The sequence below is a fragment of the Budorcas taxicolor genome, chromosome 5 (genome assembly GCF_023091745.1).
Source record: "Budorcas taxicolor isolate Tak-1 chromosome 5, Takin1.1, whole genome shotgun sequence".
Lineage (NCBI taxonomy): Eukaryota > Metazoa > Chordata > Mammalia > Artiodactyla > Bovidae > Budorcas > Budorcas taxicolor.
The window spans coordinates 120,845,976-120,867,931 of record NC_068914.1 but is presented as its reverse complement, the minus strand read 5'-3'; the positions used below and the strand labels follow the sequence as shown (position 1 = coordinate 120,867,931).

Genomic DNA, 21,956 nt, shown 5'->3' with positions numbered 1-21,956 from the left:
GATGAGATGGTTGAATGGCATCACTGACTCGCTGGACATGGGTTTGAGTGGACTCCGGTTGTTGGTGACGGACAGGCAGGCCTGGCATGCTGTGGTTCATGAGGTCGCAAAGAGTCAGACACGACTGAGTGACTGAACTGAACTGAGCTAGGACTTACTGACAATAAGTGCTCTTCTTGGGGCATCCAGGCCTTTATATTTTAGTCTCTATTAATTCCAGTTCCTTTCTATATCTAATGATACAATAATAATCATAACAGCTAACAATGTTTAATAATAAACTAACCTTGAATAATTGAATAATAGCTCAGTAAATTTTAGCTATTTCTGTGATTGTTATCCTAGGCAAAGAAACAGTTACATTGATAAAGAGGCTGCCCTGTGACTGTCACATGACACATTCTCAGGATGTTAGTCATGTCTGACTTTTCTGCTGCATGGCAGTCATGTCACGAGCCTTAGTATGAGTTGTTGGGGACTAGAGGATTCTGATTGCAGCTTCCCTTGAAAGACAAATTTATAGAAACTAACTGTCATGCAGAGGGTGTTCATGATATCTCTCATTTTTAAAAAAGAACATTTGGTCACCAGGCGATCCAACATTTCTAGTTCAAGTTTATAAAGCTCAAGAAAATTGAAAACATGCCCACACAAAATTTGTACATGAATGTTCTTAGCAAAATTATTTATTACAGCCCCAAAGTAGAAACAACCTAAATGTTCATCAATTGATGAACAGATAAACAATTTGGTATACCTATTCACTGGAATATTATATGGCAGTAAAATAGAATAAAATACTAATATATGCTATGTGGATAAACTTTGAAACATTGTGTAAGTGAAATAAGCCACTCACAAAAGGCCACATTGTATGATATGATTTCATTTATATGAAATGTCTAGAATATTACTTACTACCTACAGAAAGTAAGTGGTGGTAGCCTTGGGCTGGTGGGGAGAGGAAATAGGCACAGGATATCTGTTTAGAGTCATAAAGTGTTCTGAAATTAGTGGTGATGGTTGCACAACTTACAGCTATATAAAAACCATGAATTATACTTTTTAAAAGGGTTTTTTGAATTATATCTCATAGCATAATTTTTATAGATAGTTTCCAAATTACCTATAAAAAATCTTCATTTGGGCTCAAAAGAAGAACTTCACCTTTCAGAGGTTTTATAGAGACCTAAATGTAAATCAGGGACTTGTAATATTCTATTAGGGTTCAGAGAGCTATTTACTTAGAAATATAGGTTTGGTTATTCGGATATGGTGCAGCCAACACATCAGGAGATGATTGCCATTGGAAAGATAGTTATACCCACAGATCCCAAAAGGCGGAGGAACGCCACACCAAGGGCTTCATGAAAAAGCACCAAGGTTGGTAGAAGGCAGAGGGAGCAAGCAGAACATGTGGGCAAGAACTTTTAGTTTGGTTTCTGCAAGAAGGAATAGGCAAGGCAGGGAAAACATGCATAGAATTTACTGGTTTAAATCATTTCATTAGGCTGTGGAGCACAGGGACTGTTGCCTGGTACCTAGCCTTAGGGTTCTTGGAAAAGGGGAATACTGGCCCAAAGTATAAGAACTCAATAGAGAAGGTGGTTGGGGTGTGGACTCTGGGTCTGTTAGTTTAAAGTTATCCTTGCACGTGAGTCACTCACTGTCTCAGAATTGAGTAGTCCTGAGAGGGAGTATCACTTCATGGCAAATAGATGGGGAAACAGTGACAGACTTTATTTTGGGGGGCTCCAAAATCACTGCAGATGGTGATTGCAGCCATGAAATTAAAAGACACTTACTCCTTAGAAGGAAAGTTATGACCAACCTAGACAGCATATTAAAAAGCAGAGATATTACTTTGTCAACAAAGGTCTGTCTAGTCAAGTCTCTGTGGTTTTTCCAGTAGTCATGTATGGATGTGAGAGTTGGACTAAAGAAAGCTGAGCACAGAAGAATTGATGCATTTGAACTGTGACGTTGGAGAAGACTCTTGAGAGTCCCTTGGACTACAAGGAGATTGAACCAGTCCATCCTAAAGGCAGTCAGTCCTGGGTGTTCACTGGAAGGACTGATGTTGAAGCTGAAACTCCAATACTTTGGCCACCTGATGCGAAGAGCTGACTCATTTGAAAAGACCCTGATGCTGGAAAAGATTGAGGGCAGGAGGAGAAGGGGACGGCAGAGGATGAGATGGTTGGATGGCATCACTGACTCAATGGACATGGGTTTGGGTAGACTCCAGGAGTTGGTGATGGACAGGGAGGCCTGGCATGCTGCGGTGCATGGGGTCGCAAAGAGTCGGACACGACTGAGCGACTGAACTGACTGACTGAGAGCGGGCAGTCCTCCAGTGTCAGCAGGGCCCCGAAATGTCAGAGCATCAGAAATCCACATTAAAAAGACATGCTTAATATATTTTCCGGGCAAAATGCCTGGTAGTCAGTGTCTTCCGTTTGTCTTTACCTTTAGGTTCAGTTCATTTCAGTCGCTCAGTCGTGTCCAACTCTTTGCGACCCCATGAATCACAGCATGCCAGGCCTCCCTGTCCATCACCAACTCCCAGAGTTCACTCAGACTCACGTCCATCGAGTCAATGATGCCATCCAGCCATCTCATCCTCTGTCGTCCCCTTCTCCTCCTGCCCCCAATCCCTCCCAGCATCAGAGTCTTTTCCAATGAGTCAACTCTTTGGATGAGGTGGCCAAAGTACTGGAGTTTCAGCTTCAGCATCAGTCCTTCCAAAGAAATCCCAAGGTTGATCCCCTTCAGAATGGACTGGTTGGATCTCCTTGCAGTCCAAGGGACTCTCAAGAGTCTTCTCCAACACCACAGTTCAAAAGCATCAATTCTTCGGCACTCAGCCTCCTCACAGTCCAACTCTCACATCCATACATGACCACAGGAAAAACCATAGCCTTGACTTGACGGACCTTAGTCGGCAAAGTAATGTCTCTGCTTTTGAATATACTATCTAGGTTGGTCATAACTTTTCTTCCAAGGAGTGAGAGTCTTTTAATTTCATGGCTGCAATCACCATCTGCAGTGATTTTGGAGCCCCCCAAAATAAAGTCTGACACTGTTTTCAGTGTTTCCCCATCTATTTCCCATGAAGTGATGGGACCGGATGCCATGATCTTTGTTTTCTTAATGTTGAGCTTTAAGCCAACTTTTTCGCTCTCCTCTTTCACTTTCATCAAGAGGCTTTTTAGCTCCTCTTCATTTTCTGCCATAAGGGTGGTGTCATCTGCATATCTGAGGTTATTGATATTTCTCCCGGCCTTCCCCCTCTTCAACGTTAGTGTTACAGTTTCTGTAGTTAAACTTTAAGCTCTATGTCTGCCAGTGGTCTTGGTTTAATGTTCACATTTGAGAATTATTGTGGAAATAGTTTTGGATTGAATACCCTAATACAGAGCCAGTATAAGAAGCTGTTTGGAGCACAGGTGGCTAAGAGCCTTAAGGGGATGCAGCAGTAGTGACTTTGAGGAAAGCACGTGAAAGTACCTCTCTTGTTCCAGTTATTATAAGTTATCAAACATGTCATTCTCCTTCTGGGAGAATGAAGTTCTACAGGAGAAATTTTAGGAAAGCCTTATCCATCTTTTGAAGACCATCTTAGAAGCATTTCCTGTGATGTTCATTCTTTCAGTCCTCCCCCTCTAGTACTGCACTTGTCATAGAATCTCTCTTCTCTGCAGTACACATTTATTCCCATGGAGTATCTTACTTTTCTTATAAAAAAGCAGAGACTTCAGAAGTAACTTTTTATTTTCCTAGAAGTAAAATGAGGGCTAGTTTTCTATTTCTTACTCTGAAGATATTACATTTGTAAATCTGAAAAGCCAAATTTATATTTAAAATTTGATTTCAGCTTTCAAATGATCATCATGTGTTTGCATTGTTTTCTTGCCTCCTCATTATGCTTTTCACGTTAATGTAGGGCACTCTATTGAGTAAATAATCACATCTGACATCTTAAAGAAACCACTAAATTCTCCCATAGAATAAGAGATTTTATTCTTGGCTCTTTGGAGTTCTAGTCCTTATTTCCTTGTAGCTTTTAACTGAGTCATTTTATATATATATATAAATATATATATATATACACACACACACATACATATATGTATATATGTACATATATATTTTTTTCTCTTGACTAATTTAAAACTTTAGTATAGACCAGGCACTGGAAATTTTCTCCAACATTATATTTTTACATTCTAAAGCAAACTTTAATGAACTGTCATGAGTGGGATATAAAATTGAATTGTTTCAGTCAGATAATATATTTTAAGAGAATTGATGTTAATGTAGGGTACTCTATTGAGTAAATAATCACATCTGACATCTTAAAGAAACCACTAAATTCTCCCATAGAATAAGAGATTTTATTCTTGGCTCTTTGGAGTTCTAGTCCTTATTTCCTTGTAGCTTTTGACTGAGTCATTTTATATATATATATATATATATATATATATATATATATATATATACACACATACATACATACACACACATACATATATGTATATATGTACATATATATATTTTTCTCTTGACTAATTTAAAACTTTAATATAGACCAGGCACTGGAACTTTTCTCCAACATTATATTTTTACATTCTAAAGCAAACTTTAATGAACTGTCATGAGTGGGATATAAAATTGAATTGTTTCAGTCAGATAATATATTTTAAGAGAATTGAAAGAATCAAGGAACACTGAAGATCAAGTAGGTGAAACCCCCCTACTGTTTTAATAAAATTGAGATTTTCTTCTAAGTTTTGGCACAGTCTAGCTCTTCTACAGCTTGCCAGCCAGAGAATGCTTTATCAGTAACTACTTCTGAGCTATGGGCATGGAATAAAAAGAATCCCTTTCACTGAAAGGGAAAGTCAGTCTACTTGGTCCTACAGTTGTTATAACTTCCTCTTTTAGTCCTAGCAAAAACCTAGAGAAGGTGATGGTGGCTTTTGCCACAGAAGCAAGATTCACACAGGGAATAGGACTAGCTCTTTAATTCTTCTATGTATATGACATGGACTTCTTTGTAAGCATTATCACCTGCACCTCTAAGTAGAAGAAGAAGGGTATTTATTAGGTATCTTATAACCTGAGTTTATATAAGGTTAATATATAATATTGACAATTTAGAATGTGAAGTCCCACTTAGGAAGAATAGGGGAAATATAATCCTGAAAGCATGAAAGGGAAAGAGAAGCACATCATTATAAGACAGTCTGTCATCTTTTGTGAGCATAACTACCAAAAGCAAATGCTCAGAACTTCCATATTCATGGGCTTGTGTTTCTATAAGATGATAAGACTTTGTCGAACTTTATCCATCACATTTGAGTATGTATCTGATAACTCAGAAATTTCATTCCTTAACTTACATTTGTCACTCAGTTTGCAGAAAAATTTGATTGTTGTTGCTGTCTTGAAAGTGTGAGTCCTCTCCACTTTGGTGGCTGCTTTGTGGCCCTGCTACACTGTTCAGATGTTGCGAAACCCCCTCCTGAGAAGGCCTTGATAGAAGAGAGAAAGAAATAGTAACATGAACAGTTAGCAAGCAAGGTGTTACCTTAATCAAGCTGCAGTGATGATGATAACCTTTAAGAGTAGTTTCAGATCTCCAGATTTTGTGTACTACAAGGAGGCTGTGATTGCCATACTTAGAATATAGTGGGCAGTTAATGATAAAGATGGATTCTATTCCCTTCTAGAAATGTGAATTTGAAGTGTTGTAGTTAGGTATATCTGATAAAAATTTATTTGGTTACCTTTTATTTCCATATTATCCAGTGTGGAAATGAAATTTATGACACTGGTCATAGAAAGTTAAAAATAATGTATGAGGAACAACGGGTTAAAAAATTTACTTTCAGAATGAGTACAGTGGACATTGTCACATAAACATGTTGAAATGTTTTAAATATCCATCAACATTTCTTTGATGTTTGGAGCTAAACAGAAGACCTGGCAGAACAGGACATTATTCCTCATTTAATCCTCTCAGCAACTTGTGACTTTTACAGATAATGATCCTGAGGAATGAGAGGTTACATAAGAGGTTAAGTTCTCAGTAGCTTTTGTCTTATAAAAAATATATTTAATCTTAGAAACAATGTTAGAAACAATAAATATGAAGTAGGAAGAAAATTATGGACCTTCTTTAGTAATCTGCCTGCAAGTTAATCTAGGTACTTAGACTTTCATCCTTTTGCATAATTTAATATATTTAAAAGTTAATTAAATGCCCTCCCCAAATCATTGCTTGGTAGTAATTAGCAGGAGCTATTCATTGTTGACTAGAAATGAGGCAGTAATTTGATTCAGTTTCAAAATAAATTCTTCATTTTAAGTAAAGACTTTTTACTAAAATAGATGACTTTTCTGTTAATTCATACATGATGAATTCTTATTGGAGATGGGTGACAATATAAAACAGTGACTTTGTTTTTTCCAGATGATTTACTGTTCTAACCCATGCTCTAATAAATTTAAATGAATAATGTACCTACTTTTTAAAATTGTTTATTTATTTTTTATTTGAGGGATAATTGCTTTACAGACTTTCATTGTTTTCTGCCAAACCTCAACATGAATCAGCCATAGGTATACATATATCCCCTCCCTTTTGAACCTCCTTCCCATCTCCCTCCCCTTCCCACTCCTCTAGTTTGATACAGAGCCCCGTTTGAGTTTTCTGAGCCATACAGCAAATTCCTGTTGGCTGTCTGTTTTACATATGGCATTGTAAGTTTCCATGTTACTCTTTCTGTACATCTCACCCTCTCCCCTCTCCCCATGTCCATAAGTCTATTCTCTATGTCTGTTTCTCCATTGCTGCCCTGTAAATAAATTCTTCAGTATCATTTTTCTAGATTCCATATATATGCATTAGAATAATGATATTTATCTTTCTCTTTCTGACTTACTTCACTCTGTATAATAAACTTAACATTAAGCACATTGGTAAAAATAATTGCTAAATATTGCTTTTTTCCTTTAACAGCTATTACAGACTTGTTGCCTGAGATACAGCAATTATTAATTTTATTGTCTAAGGGCTTCAACTTAGGTGGCTGAGAACTTCAGTTTCTGGTATATAGAAGATCCTTAATAAATTGTTACTGAACCTAAGTTCTTTAACTCATTTTCTTACTAGTATAAAAGGATTTATTTACTTAAATATTAGCAAAATATTTATGAACCAACAAAGGAAAATACATGCTACATATTTTATAATTAATCATTTTGATATAAGCATAAACGCTCTATAGTATAGAAATAATTTTTTCACAAAGAAAGCATGATATTCCCTGGAATTTTTGTCTTGGGCTACTTTCAATGTTGGTCACTTTCCTCTACCTTGTTTTCCTGTTTTTTTAACGTGTATTCCTCTTTCTTGCAGTTCAACAACATGTTGTTATACTGTGTGCCAAAATTCAGCTTGGTGGGCTCTAAGTTCACTGTTCGAACCAGGGTAGGCATCGATGGAATGAAAATTATAGAGACTCACAATGAGGAATATCCACACACTTTCCAGATATCTGGGAAAGAGAGAACACTGGAACTGCAAGCCAGGTAAGAGAACCATTCCTTTCTCACAACTTTCCGAAAGCATCAGGTTAAATCGTAGGATACAATAATTCTGAGGCCTTTTCCCAAGCTTGGTTGAACATAAATGGAAAGATGTAAGCTCTTGAAAGTCAAAAATTGTCTTCCTTTTTGATTCCTGGTACCTAGGATACCGATCTTTCAGACAGTAAACATTCAATAAATTAATGTGGCTGTTGAGATTTACAAGGTGCAAAGAATGAAGTTGTTGCGTTCAAGCCAAAGTTTCAAGTCTTGGAGGAAAAATGTCTCTCCTAACCATTTTCCCCTCCGTCTTTCCTTTTGGTTCACAAATGTTTATTGATGTTTATTATTTCATGATAAACGTTGAAGCTTTAGCAATCTGTCCTTCAGAGACTCTGCATCCATAGGACTTAATGGCACTTTGGTCTAGAGAATGACTGGAGGAGGCATTTTGGAAAAGCTAATTCTCCTGCCACAATTGATGATACATAAAGAGGGTCATTTGGGCACTAGTAGCCTTTTGCAACCAGGAATTATGGAAGGGGTGGCTCTTCTTATATGCTTTATTGAGTAGGAGAAAAGAGCTAGAGATCTAGCATCCATCCTTCTAGCATAACCATGTTTGGAAAGAAAAACAAAAAACAAAAACCTGAGAACCACCTGCAGTAGATCACAGCCACCTCATGTGTGAACCTCTAGAAAACATAATGCTGTCAGATCTTAAGATATCTGCTTTAAGAAACTATCATCCTTTTATCCTATAAAGACCAAGCATGGTGAAAATTGAGATTGGCCAAAAGTTCTGTACAGATCGGAAGATTAACTACTAATCCCAGCTCTAATAGTTTTGATACCTTAGAGCCTGTGGAGAATCAGAGAGCCCTTGTGTTCCTTTCTGTGTGGTTCTGGCTGCTCCCGTGAACTCATCCAAGATATTTGTGCTTATTAGTAAGGCACTTGCCAGGCTACAGTCCATAGGGTTACAAAGAGTCAGATACAGCTGAAGTGACTTAGCACACACAACTCTGTACGAGCTTAAACTTCATATTTTCAAAAGAGAATAAATTATTTTAGTATGAATTTGTGCCCAGGGAGCAAGGGAATGGTGAATACAGATATGAAACATGTGTCAGACCTGGAAAGTTTGAAGAAATACCTTGCCAGTTCTTTGATTTTCCACAGAAAATATTTAATGAACCTGCTTTGCTTAGGGAGCTTCCAGGAGGGTTCTCTGAGGATTAGGAGGTGGAATTTCAAGCATGAGTTAAAGTGGTGAAGGACTTGGCCTTAAATGTTACAGTTTTCCTACTTTATCATGGTGAGATTTGGACCCCAGCTGTCAAACCTACGAGAACAAATGTATGTTGCTGTGCGTGGAAGCTCCTGAATGAAGTCTTATTCAATGGTTGACTTACTAAGTGGCCCTGGTAACAAGGAAGATTCATCAATATTTCAGATCATCATGAAAGTCTTCATTACTGATGAATGAAGGTGTTGCTGGCTCTGAATGTGAGCATAGTTCCAAATCTGCAAACCTAAGAGATGTGTCTGAACAGCAGACAAGAGATTGTCAAGGTTTCTTGGCGCTCCTGAGTAGGGAGAAACTCAAGCCCCTCCATTAGCAGGTTGGGCTATTTTTCCCTTCAGGATGGGGCTGATCCATGAGATTTTTTTCTTAAGTACAGGCAGTTTATCATTTTTCAGAGTTGCAACATGTACTATAGGGTACATTACAATTAGTATTGAAAACACATTCATTTTTCCTTAAATTTCTTATTCCTTTAATCTCATTTGGAGAAGGCAATGGCAACTCACTCCAATACTCACTGGAAAATCTCATGGATGGAGGAGCCTGGTAGGCTGCAGTCCATGGGGTTGTGAAGAGTCAGACACGACTGAGTGACTTCACTTTCACTTTTCACTATCATGCATTGGAGAAGGAAATGACAACCTACTCCAGTGTTCTTGCCTGGAGAATCTGAGGGATGGCGGAGCCTGGTGGGCTGCCGTCTCTGAGTTCGCACAGTGTCAGACACAACTGAAGCGACTTAGCAGCAGCAGCCTAATCTCATTGAATTAGTTGTATTTATCACTATTTGGTGACTTGCAGATCTGAATGAAATGGGATTATTTATCTTCTGGTCCATAATGACTCTCTCAAGAGTATAGACGCACATTGAAATTCTCAGAAAGTGAGAGGGATTAAATGGAACCTCAATTTGGATATATATTTGATGGTATTTAAAGAGAATTCACTTCTGAAGCAAATACAGGAAAAAATGTACTGCTTTTCTTACTAAATAAGTCAGCCTCAAGACTGACCTCTTATACTCTGCTTCCCCTTCCACATTCAAAAGAATATAAGCTTTTGAATCAAAATTATTTTATATAGTTTTTATCAATGGTTTTCTATTGCTAAGTGGTTATAAAAAGAGTAATGAATAAATAAAGGAGTTAAAAAAATCTGTCATGATTGAGAAAGTAAAACAAAAAACATTGAAGACTTGTCAAGTTACTTTTCATTTAAAAGGCTAAAAGCAGCTAGCAGATGACTATGCTTCCAGAGCAACAGAGCTGATTTTGTGGGAGTGGGCATAGCATTAGGAGAAATCTTTTTTGAGGGGTAAGATTGAAGCCCCTGCCCCCACCAAGGTTCCTGGTTCAAGGATCCCCATGTGAAAAATAAGCAGACTCTTCAACATTTGGCAGACACAGATTCCAGCAGCATTCCTGGCATATCATGATACTCAGTAATAAATTTGTGAGAAAGATGGATGGTGTTAACAGGAGCAAGCCTCCTGCCAGACTCTAACATATGTTATACCTGTGGGACTGAGGCATGTGACATTCAGGCTGAGACTGGGCCTCAAACTTAGCCCTAGCGTACCAAATACACACGAACAAACAGAGCCCATTCTTCACAATCCCTCAATTTGGAGATAAAGTCTACTAAATGGGAAATTATTTTCCCACCAGAAAATTATTAAATACTGGGGTTCATTAATCTGTGAAATCTCCTTCCCACAGGCTTTTAAATCTTTGCTGTGCTTTATCTCTAATGAATTAGGCATGGTGTTGTCTGAAGCCTCCTAGGAAAATAAAATTGCTTATCAAAGGAAACGTTAAGTATCTCCCGGAGGCCTTACAAAGACAATTTATGTTCTCAAGGATGATTACAATCTTTCCTAAGATGGGTTGTGACTAGTAGCCTTTCAAAGCCTTGTGTTTTCATAAAAGTGAATTGGAAGACTAAGCCTATATCTAGTATAACGCTAAATCTACAGATACCTAATATATACTACTAGTTGATGGTTGTTGAACCAATAGAAGCCCAACTTAACTCTCTCTGTCAAAAACTGTATGTACCAAAATAAATGGATAGTCTAAAACTATGTTTATAAATTCATAGGTTCAGTTGCCAGAGATTCTGTTTTAGTTTTATTATAACTCCTTCTTGGACATCCCCAAATTTTTCATAAGGTTGGAATAACAGAAAAACATACTTTTATGCACCCGATATAACTCATTAATGTTCTCTTTGTTCACTTTAATTTTTTGTTGTTATATGTTTTAGTTCTGAGCAAGACAAAGAAGAATGGATCAAGGTAAACCTGATTTCTGTTTTCATTTTTGTTTTGTGGTAACCTCTGTATCTCTGCTCCAGTATTCTTGCCTGAGAATCTCATAGTCAGAGGAGCCTGGCAGGCTCAGATCATAGAAAGAATCAGACACGGTTTAGCAGCTAAACAACAACTGTATGCGTACCCAGATGTGCATATATTGTTGTATTATGCACATATTGTAGTCATCAGAATAAGTTAAAGTCATCACCTTTAATTTTTAAGGTGACTTCTATCTTAGGTATTTGTTTAATAAAGTATTTATTTGTTTAATTAATTTGCATATGATACTTTAATATGTGTTTGAATTTCATATATATTTTAGGCACTTCAAGAGACTATTGATGCTTTCCATCAGAGGCATGAAACTTTCAGAAATGCAATTGCCAAGGATAATGAGATTCACTCAGAGGTTTCTGTAAGTTGAATTAAATATTTTAAGTTCTTTTCTTTCTGCAGTTGCAGAATATCTATGTAGTCATTTTGTTATCCATTTTTTTTATCCTTTACGACATCAAAACTGGCTGTTTGGACAGAATCTTATTTCTTAGATGAATACAATAGAGTGCCTTTTCATGCTGCTTAAACTTCTTTGAACCTTTGTTTTCTTTTGCATTCTGAGGTTCAGGACATGATATGAACAATGTTGTTAAAATGCTTCTTAAATGGATGGATGGATGGAAATGACAGTTTTTGCCATTAAAATGGAATCTCTTTCCTTTTTAGACTGCTGAGCTAGGCAAAAGAGCTCCAAAATGGATCCGAGATAATGAAGTTACAATGTGTATGAAATGCAAGGAATCTTTTAATGCCCTGACAAGAAGAAGGCATCATTGTCGAGCATGTGGACATGTATGTGAGATTTCCTGGTCATTAAGGTTGCTAATCAGTATATAAGTGTTATAAAATCATTATCTTAGAAAATAAAAAGAAATCATTCAATAAATCACTTAGTTGATAAACTTATTTTGGTGATAACAATGCAAAAGATTGTGTTGGGTCCAGGGGGAAAACTGGTAAGCAAAATGATAGCCAGTGTCGCAGAATTCACATTTTAATGGGGAAAATAGATCCGTCAAGTAAACAGACAAGAATTTAAATTGACTATAAATGCAATAAGAAATCGAGAAGTTAAAATGGAGAATAATGGTAATGAAACAAGATTTGGAAGCAATTTTACTTAGAAAAATGAAGACCTATCTGAAGGGTTGCTATTTAAGCTGATGCCTAAAACGTGAGCTACCATAAAGAAAAAAGGTAAGAAGTACATTAAGGCAGTAAGGGTTGTATATCAAAAGCCCTTTGGTAGGAAAGAAGCTGATCTATTCTTGAGACTATCAAAAGGTTATGCAGCTGGAGCATAATGAGTCATCTGAGAAATAGATAAATAAGAACCAAAGGAGTCAAGAGCTTTGAGAAAATAAGAGATGAAACCTATAGCTTAAGTAGAAGTTCAGGCTTTTGATAGGGAGAAGGCAACTTCTCTCCATTATAACAGAGGATGAAGGGAAAGGTGAGTGCTAATGTAGATGTGGTTTTGTTTCTTGGGTTTTTTTTTAATGCACTTTGATTTATTATTTATTGTTTGTGGGTGTGTTTTTGATTTTCTGGTGGGAAATGAGGGGATTTAGGTCTGATACTATTTACATTTTCACTGATATATGAGGAAGAGTCATCATCCAAAAGTAAAAGGGCAAGGAAGAAGGGGGCAGACGATTTGGAAAAGAGTTGTCTCTGGGCAAGTAAAAGAGCCTACAGTGATAGCCTGCTGGCTACCTATAGAGGTGTATGGTTATAAATTTAAAAGGACACACTAGCCCATTTAATACAGTGATGTTTCTCTAACAAAATTCAGCAACACAAATCAGAAAAGGCAGCTGACAGGTTTGCAGCAATTGAATTGTTGCATGTGGAAAGAGTGAGAAGAAACAAAGCATGAACTGAAGCTGGAGAGAAGTAGTAGCAGGCTTTGGAGGGCCTTATAAACCAGGTTGAAGATTAATACTTTCTTCTAAAAAGCAACACAAAGACAGAAGGGTAGGCATTGTAGTGTCATGATTGAGTGTATTATTAGTATGCTTTTGTGCAACAGTTTTTATTGATAGTACTCATAGATTATGCTCAATTACTCTGTGTATTTATTCTTCATTTTTTTCCAAGTTTTGACTCAGTGAGACAGTTTTATAATCAAAACCAAATTGATAGCAAATATCTCTCCCCACCACCACCCTCACCAGGGTAAGACTTTTTAATCTATCACTGAGTTTACTTGAAATAATATCAGATATTGACATACTATTTTCAATAAACAAAAATATGTTTGAATATTCTATGGCATAATTTGAAAATAAATATTAGTTGATATGAATTTGCAGATACAGACATGTCTAATTTTAAATCCTAGAGTAATTTCATTGTAATCATGAGAAAACAATGGATAATTTTGATCATGTGCATGCTGTGAATCTAACCCCAAAGTTTTGCTAATATTTCTATTTCTCAAATGTAGTTTTTCTACTATAAATGGAAAATTGCTTCTAGAACCAAGGAGATGATTTTTTAAACCACAAGGTTTTTTGTTTTTTTTTTTTTTAACAATTACCTTATAATAATTTGAAAAAAATACCATTCACTAAGAAGTAGCATGCATTTGCATTGTAGTCATTCATTCTATAAATGTCCTTGGTATTCTATAAATGTCATTGGCATTCTATAAATATTTATTATATAAATAGGGAGCAAAATGTACAAGGATGATTCCTCATAGAGCTTAGAGCCTAGTGAGGTTGACAGACATTAATCAAATAATCACATCAGTATATGATTAGAAATTGTGTTCAGTACATGAAAAAAGTACATGAAACTTTAGTAACACGGTAGTGAGATGGGCCATATTCTGGAAGTTGGAAGAGTCTTCCTTGAGGAAGTGAAATTTGAGTAAAATATCTGAAGAATGAGCAAGAATTAACTTACTGAAGCATAGATGAGAGAGGGAAGGAAGCATAGCACTTTAGGAACTGTAAGAAGTCAGTGTCACTGAAGACAGAATAAAAGGGATAGATTATGCAAGACTTTATAGGCCATGGTTAAAAATTTGCTCGTTATCCAAGAGCAAAGGGAAGATTTTAAAGGAATTTAAATAGAAGAGAAACATATCAGATTAGCATTTTAAAGCAAGTAAGTATCTCATTCCATTTGGAAAGTAGCTTGAAGGGACTCTTAGAGCAGCACCTGGACTCCAGTAAGTATGCTACAAGGACCAGTCATGAGGCTATAATGGTCCAAGGACACTGATAGCTTGGACTCAGGTGATTGCAAGGAAGATATGACAGATTGAAAAAGTGCCTAGGAGGCAAAATCAGCAGAGCTTTATAATAAGGTGAATCTATGGGGTGAGGTAAAGAGAGGGGTCAGGATGACTTCTAGGTTTCTGACTTGCCATTACTGGTTAGAAGGCTGTGTTATTTAGAGCAATAGAGAGTACTGTTGGTAGGTCTGAGTGTAATAAGGAGAAAGCTGAGGGCAAGGAAGACTATGAATTCCTTTGGGGGGAGGATATTGATTAAATATCCAGAAGTATGCTTCCCAGGTAACTCGGTAGTAAAGAATCCACCTGCCAATGTAGGAGACGCAGGAGAGGCAGGTTTGATCCTTGGGTCACAAAGATCTTCTGGAGGAGGAAATGGCAACCCACTCCGGTATTCTTGCTTGGAAAATCCCATGGCCAGGGGAACCTGGCGGGCTGTAGTCCATAGCGTGCAAAGAGTCAGACATGACTGAGTATACATGCATGCACATGAAGTATGAAAATCTGTACCAAGCCTTGGAAGATTTCCTACCTTTAGGGGCCAGAAAGAGAAGGATGAGCAAGCAGAGCCCATCACAGATAACATTATAATACCATGACAAATATTCTAAATGTTCATGGGAATATTACTAGTCTAGTAAAAAAATTTGCCTTTTGCATTTACCTTCATTTATTATTACCCATAACTGATTACTGCTTAAATCTTATTTTATAAATATGGTTATTCACTCTGTTATTTTTTCTTAATTTAAGGTGGTTTGTTGGAAGTGTTCTGATTATAAAGCTCAACTTGAGTATGATGGTGGTAAATTGAGTAAAGTCTGTAAAGACTGTTATCAAATAATAAGTGGATTCACAGACAGTGAAGAAAAGAAAAGAAAAGGAATTTTAGAGGTATGAAATATTAAACACTGGATATCTTTCAGGTTTTTTTCTTTTCTTTTTTTTTATACTAGAAATAGAATTTCCTTTTAACTCTGAAAAATACAAGTAATATATTTTGTTATTTCTCTTAGTATAACAATTTGGACTATGATGAGCAAGATTTATACTTTTGTTCTGTTGCTGACTCTGGGGATCATTCTTAGTTGTATAGAAAGAACAAGGGCAGTGCTCAATTAACCAACAAGCATTTGAGAGTAAATCTAGTCCTTCCTTGGTATCTGGGGGATTGATTCCAGGCCCCTCCACAGATACCAAAATCCATGGATGCTCAAATCTCTTATATCCATTCAGTGGTGTGGTACAGCCAGCCCTTCATATCCTTAGGGTCTGTATCCACAGATATAGAGGGCTGATTGTGTATTGACTTTGTGAAGGTGTAGTCAAATATTAGAGTATTAATTGTATCTCTTTAATGCTCAACTTATTACAAAGTATCTATATATTTTTAAGAAGAAAGTGTCTCTCTCAATTTCATCATATTGGCTTTGAAAACTACTGTATGATATAAAAATTTAGATTAAAGTCTTATTACCTGAAAAACTCTTTCCACTTATTGCATTAAAAGCATTGTTTAATGACCAGTGGCAGTAATCTGAGAACTATATTGAAATATGAAATGTCTTACAACTGAGTTTGATTTAATGTTTTACATACATTCAGACCTCCCAAACCTAGGAACTATAATGCAATTAATATCTGAAATGAGTTTTATACCCAAATATATTAACAACATAAGTAATAAATTATATAATAAGGCTCTGGGTGACAGAAAGTTCAGGATAGCCTGGAAATCTGTGAAGAATAGGCTCGTGATCAAAATCCTTATGTATCTAAAGTTATAGAAATACTTGGTTTATTTAGAACATTAGAATTCATTGATTCTAAGAATCACTTAGTATGTATTAAACATATGCTGTATAAACATACAAAAGTCATTTCTGTTAACTGAAGAAGGATCATAAACTTTAAAGTCCACTTGAGGTTAAAATGTGAAGAAAGCTGAGAGCCGAAGAATTGATGCTTTTGAACTGTGGTGTTGGAGAAGACTGTTGAGAGCCCCTTGGACTGCAAGGAGATCCAACCAGTCTATTCTAAAGGAGATCAGCCCTGGGTGTTCTTTGGAAGGAATGATACTAAAGCTGAAACTCCAGTACTTTGGCCACCTCATCCAAAGAGTTGACTCATTGGAAAAGTCTCTGATGCTGGGAGGGATTGTGGGCATGGAGGAAAAGGGGACGACAGAGGATGAGATGGCTGGATGGCATCACCGACTTAATGGACGTGAGTTTGAGTGAACTCCGGGAGTTGGTGATGGACAGGGAGGCCTGGCGTGCTGCGATTCATGGGGTTGCAAAGTCAGACACAACTGAGCAACTGAACTGAACTGAGGTTACAGTACAGTCCCACAAGCTATAACCCTGTATTCTAGGATATAGGTGTTGCTGTATGGCAAACCAGAGTGGACTTTCTCTGTCAGGGCATGGTGGAAAGACGTGCTTCAGTAGATCCTAGAAACAAAAGTCATAATTTAGTATAAAATTTTTGCAATATGATAATACAAAGTATGGAATGCCTTGGGGTCAGGGAAGATAGGTAACATTTCATTTGAGTCCAGAGTTAGTGTTCCTTGTCTTCAGATTGATTTTAAATATTCATCTGCTTAGCTATATTTTTGTAAAATACACAATTATATACTCAGGTATCATCACAAGTCAGATTGCTGTAAAAGTTTCTAAATGCTTACTCTTACTTTTTGTGCTTATCTCTAACTGGTAGCAAAACAGTTGGCACACCGGCACTGCTCAGTGGATGACACTGGATTTGAGAAATACAAAATAGATGTAGGGATTTCCCTAGCAGTCTAGTAGTTAAGACACTGCATTTCCACTGCAAGGAACACAGGTTCAATACCTGGTCAGGGAACTAAGATCCTGCATGCCTCAAATAGAAAAAAAAGAAAAAGGCAGAAAACAGATGCAAACCATTGACCATTTTTTAGCATGGCCAAAAAATAGTAAAGAAAAAACACAAAATAGATGCAAACCAACTGCTTTCTATAATATATGTAATAAAAACCATCATTAGTCAAAGGATTTTGTTCCCTTTTTAACCAGTTATTTATGTATTAGGAGCCAAAGCAGAAAACTGTACATGGCTCTACCAAGAGTTAATGTAATTTTTAAAACTTTGAAATTATCTCTGGTAAAGGGCAGAGATTGCTGGTAATCATTTGCCTTTTTGCTATTGTATTCTTAAATAGTGACGCTGATAGAACATTGTGGCAAAGAGTTCAAGCTCTGGATCCAGACTCAAATCCTAATACACCATTTCCTAAATCTTAGGAAAGCTATTTCATCTCTAAACCTCATGATAATGAAAGCAATACCTTTTCGGTGTTGGTGTGAATGTTACATGAATTGATACAAGTAGTAAGCTAAGAAAAGTGCCTTCATAGTATGTAGTCAATAAATGTTTAATTTTATGTAAATTCAAGGTCTGCTAATACAATTAAAATTGACTTAATTCATCATAGATCTAGATGCATATTTAAATAACTATTGCAGATGAACCTTCTTTTGGACAATCCCAGGAGGCATTTTATGTAAATACATTATAATTTATGAATATTCCCTTCAGTTGAATTACTTCAATATCTGTGTTTATTTTGTGTTCATTTCTATGTCTCACTATTTCTTTGCGTTATATTTTCTAGATTGAATCAGCGGAAGTATCTGGAAACAGTGTGGTGTGCAGCTTTCTTCAGTATATGGAAAAGTCAAAACCTTGGCAGAAAGCTTGGTGTGTGATCCCCAAACAAGACCCTCTCGTGCTGTACATGTATGGTGCCCCCCAGGTATCTAAACTATATCTTTCTGAAGGGACAGAGGGAGGCAGGTGGACACTGAACTTAAAAATTTTCCATTACTTCTCTATAGAATAAAGGAATTCATACAGTTTCACTATTTTTCATTATAATTGAAAAATATAAGTAACTATAATTCAGATTTATTTAGACTGATTCCTTCTATATCTGCTTAGCTGCTCAGTCATATCCAGCTCTTTGCGACCCCATGGACTATAGCCCACCAGGCTCTTCTGTTCATGGGATTCTCCAAGCAAAAAATATTGGAATGGGTAGCCATTTCCTTATCCAAGGGAGAGGGGATCTTCCAGACCCAGGGATCGAACCCAGGTCTCCTGCATTGCAGGCAGATTCTTTACTGTCTAAGCCACCAGGGAAGCCTGATTCCTTCTATAGCCAAAAATGTTTTCTCCCTATGGATCATTTGCCCCTTCTGTCAATCCTATTCAGTGGGTTTGAGAAAATATGGGTTGAATTGGTAAATAGCATGGGAAGAAGAGGTTGAATCAGAGGGAAAGGCAAGGAGCCTTTTTAATGATAGGAAATATCAATAAGCCTTTTTTCCAACCCCTGAAAGGATGGATACCTGAAAAAGAAAGCAATGTGAGAAGAAGGTGACTTTAAATCAACGTTAGATTACCATTATCCAGTAATAATTTGGGGGGACCTTGTGTGAATGTATCTAAAATAAGTATTTGGGAACAACAGACATACACCAGGCATTAATGGATTATATTGTGCTTAAAAACCAACAACACATAAATCAATTGTGCTCTCACCTAGAAACATGAAAATTTTAATGAACCTGCTGTATTTTAGCCTATATCTACTTTAAGGGCTGCTGCTGCTGCTGCTAAGTCGCTTCAGCCGTGTCCGATTCTGTGCGACCCCAGAGATGGCAGCCCACGAGGCTCCCCCGTCCCTGGGATTCTCCAAGCAAGAACACTTGAAGGGCTAGTGAAACTTTATTTTCAAAATAGACTAAAAATGCCAAGATGTGTACATGTATTTTTTTAATTGAAGTATAAATGATTTACAACATCAAATAAATTTCAGATGTATAGCTGCTGCTGCTGCTGCTAAGTCGCTTCAGTCATGTCCGACTCTGTGTGACCCTATAGATGGCAGCCCACCAGGCTCCCCCATCCCTGGGATTCTCTAGGCAATAATACTGGAGTGGGTTGCCATTTCCTTCTCCAGTGCATGAAAGTAAAAAGTCAAAGTGAAGTCACTCAGTCATGTCCAACTCTTAGCGACCCCATGGACTGCAGCCTACCAGGCTCCTCCGTCCATGGAATTTTCCAGGCAAGAGTACTGGAGTGGGGTGCCATTGCCTTCTCCAAGATGTATAGCACAGCTATTAAGAAATCGCTCTGTGTATGTGTGTGTGTGTGTGTGTGTGTGAAAGTGAAAGTCCCTCAGTCGTGTCCAATTGTTTGCAACCCCATGTAGCCTGCCTGTCTCCTCTGTCCTTGGACTTTTCCAGACAAGAATGCTGGAGTGGGTAGCTGTACCCTTCTCCAGGGGATCTTCTCAACCCAGGGATTGAACCTAGGTCTCCTGCATTGCAGGCAGATTCTTTACTGTCTGAGTTACCAGGGAAGCCCATATACATATTTTTTCAATTCTTTTCCCTTATAAGTTATTACATAATATTCAGTTTAGTTCTCTGTGTTATAAATAGGTCCTTGTTGGTTATCAATTTTATACATATTAGTGTGTGTGTGTTAATCCTAGCCTCCTAATTTATCCCTCCTTCCACCCCTCTTTCCCCTTTGGTAACCAAAAAGCCAATTTTTTTTTCTGTGTCTGTGAGTGTCTCTTTCTGTTTTGGAAATAAGTTCATTTGTGTCTTTTTTTTTTCTTTTAGAGCCCACACATAAGTGATATAATATTTGCCTTTCCTTTTCTGGTTTACTTCACTTAATATAATAATTTCTATGTCCATCCAAGTTGGTGCAGATGGCATTGTTTCATTCTTTTTATGGCTGAGCAATATTCCATTGTGTATGTGTGTGTATATATATACCACATCTTGTTTATCCATTCATTTGTGGATGGATATTTAGGTTGCTTCCATGTTTTGACTATTGTAAATAGTGCTGCACTAAACATTGAGGTACACATGTCTTATTGAGTTATGGTTTTCTCCAGATGTATGCTCACGAGTGGGATTGCAGAATCATATAGTTGCTTTTTGTTGTTTTCATTCAGTTTCTAAGTAATGTCTGACTCTTTGCAACCTGCACGAACTGCAACACATCATTTTCTCTGTTTTTAGTTTTTTAAGGAACTTCAACAGTGTTTTCCATAGTGGCTGAACCAATTTACATTCCCACCAGCAGTGTAGGAGGTCTCCCTTTTCTCTACATCCTCTCCAGCATTTATTATTTATAGACTTTTTGATGGTGGCCATTCTGACCAGTGTAAGATGATACCTCATTGTAGTTTTGATTTGTATTTCTCTAATTAGTGATGGTGAGCATCTTTTCATGTACCTTTTGGCCATTTGTATGTCTTTGAAGAAATATCTATTTAGGTCTTCTGCCCAGTTTTTTTATTGGGTTATTTGTTTTTTTATTGTATTTCATTGTTTTTCCTGTCCATAAGTAAATTGATGCATGAATGAATTAAACACCCAATAGAATTGTGTTTGGTAATGAAATCATCATTAACATTTGCTGATTTTGTACAATGAAATTACTGTTCTGTTCTTCTCTTTTACGCTGAATAAAGAGCTGAATGGGCTCCCTCACAGGGAAGGAGGTATGGGGCCAGTGAATTCTGGCTCATTTAGGCATTAGTGCTTATTCGTTAATTCACTCAGGTGGCATTACCAGTGGCCTCATGCAGAGGCACAGTGCTAAGCAATGATCTCTCCCATCTCCATGGAGAGCTCACGGTACAAGCCTGTGGAGAGATGGTGGGAAAGGAGCGTTAGTGGGAGCCGGATCACATCTCACCATGTTTTTCCCTTAGGATGTCAGAGCCCAAGCCACCATTCCACTCCTGGGCTATGTTGTGGACGACGTGCCAAGGAGTGCAGACCTGCCACACAGTTTCAAACTGACCCAGTCTAAGTCTGTGCACAGCTTTGCTGCAGACAGTGAGGAACTGAAACAGAAGTGGCTGAAAATCATCTTTTTAGCTGTCACAGGTGAGACGCCAGAATGTCCTAGCCAGCATCCAGACACTTTGGACGATCATCTTGAACCTAAGAGAAAATCAGAATGCCAAGTTCCAAGACCTACCACGGTGTAGGGCGTGTCTCAAGATTTATAGCTCACGATATTCTCAGCTCTCCTTATTCATCTCTTAGCACTTTATGTTGAAAAATTTTAAAGGCTCATAAATGCATCTTTTGGGGGACTGTTTTATGTACTCAGTGAAATTGATGTGCACAGCCATTCTACCCATAAAGTTTGAAATAATGTGAAAAGTGGAGCATTTTTTTAATGAGCTATTCCTTGAATATGTACTTTTGTCTTGGAAAAAAGTGGTATAAATTAATTCTATCACTTTAGGTTAGAGAAGTCTTCTTTCATTTAAGAAATCCTTTAATGTCTTTACTTACACATGTAGGCTTTATAACAGTTTGAAAGATATACCTCCGTGTTGCCAAAAT

The 21,956-nt window shown here is 37.2% G+C and overlaps 1 protein-coding gene across 1 annotated transcript in view; it reads left to right on the top strand.

The window, feature by feature from the left end:
* Positions 1-21,592, top strand: part of FGD4 (FYVE, RhoGEF and PH domain containing 4) — a 232,883-nt gene extending 211,291 nt beyond the window's left edge. The window contains exons 11-17 of the mRNA XM_052640307.1: positions 7,427-7,599; positions 11,171-11,201; positions 11,542-11,634; positions 11,943-12,068; positions 15,277-15,417; positions 18,182-18,322; positions 21,311-21,592. Of these exons, the coding sequence (XP_052496267.1) occupies positions 7,427-7,599; positions 11,171-11,201; positions 11,542-11,634; positions 11,943-12,068; positions 15,277-15,417; positions 18,182-18,322; positions 21,311-21,592 (987 nt within the window). The remainder of the gene's footprint in view (positions 1-7,426; positions 7,600-11,170; positions 11,202-11,541; positions 11,635-11,942; positions 12,069-15,276; positions 15,418-18,181; positions 18,323-21,310) is intronic.
* Positions 21,593-21,956: the final 364 nt, after the last annotated feature.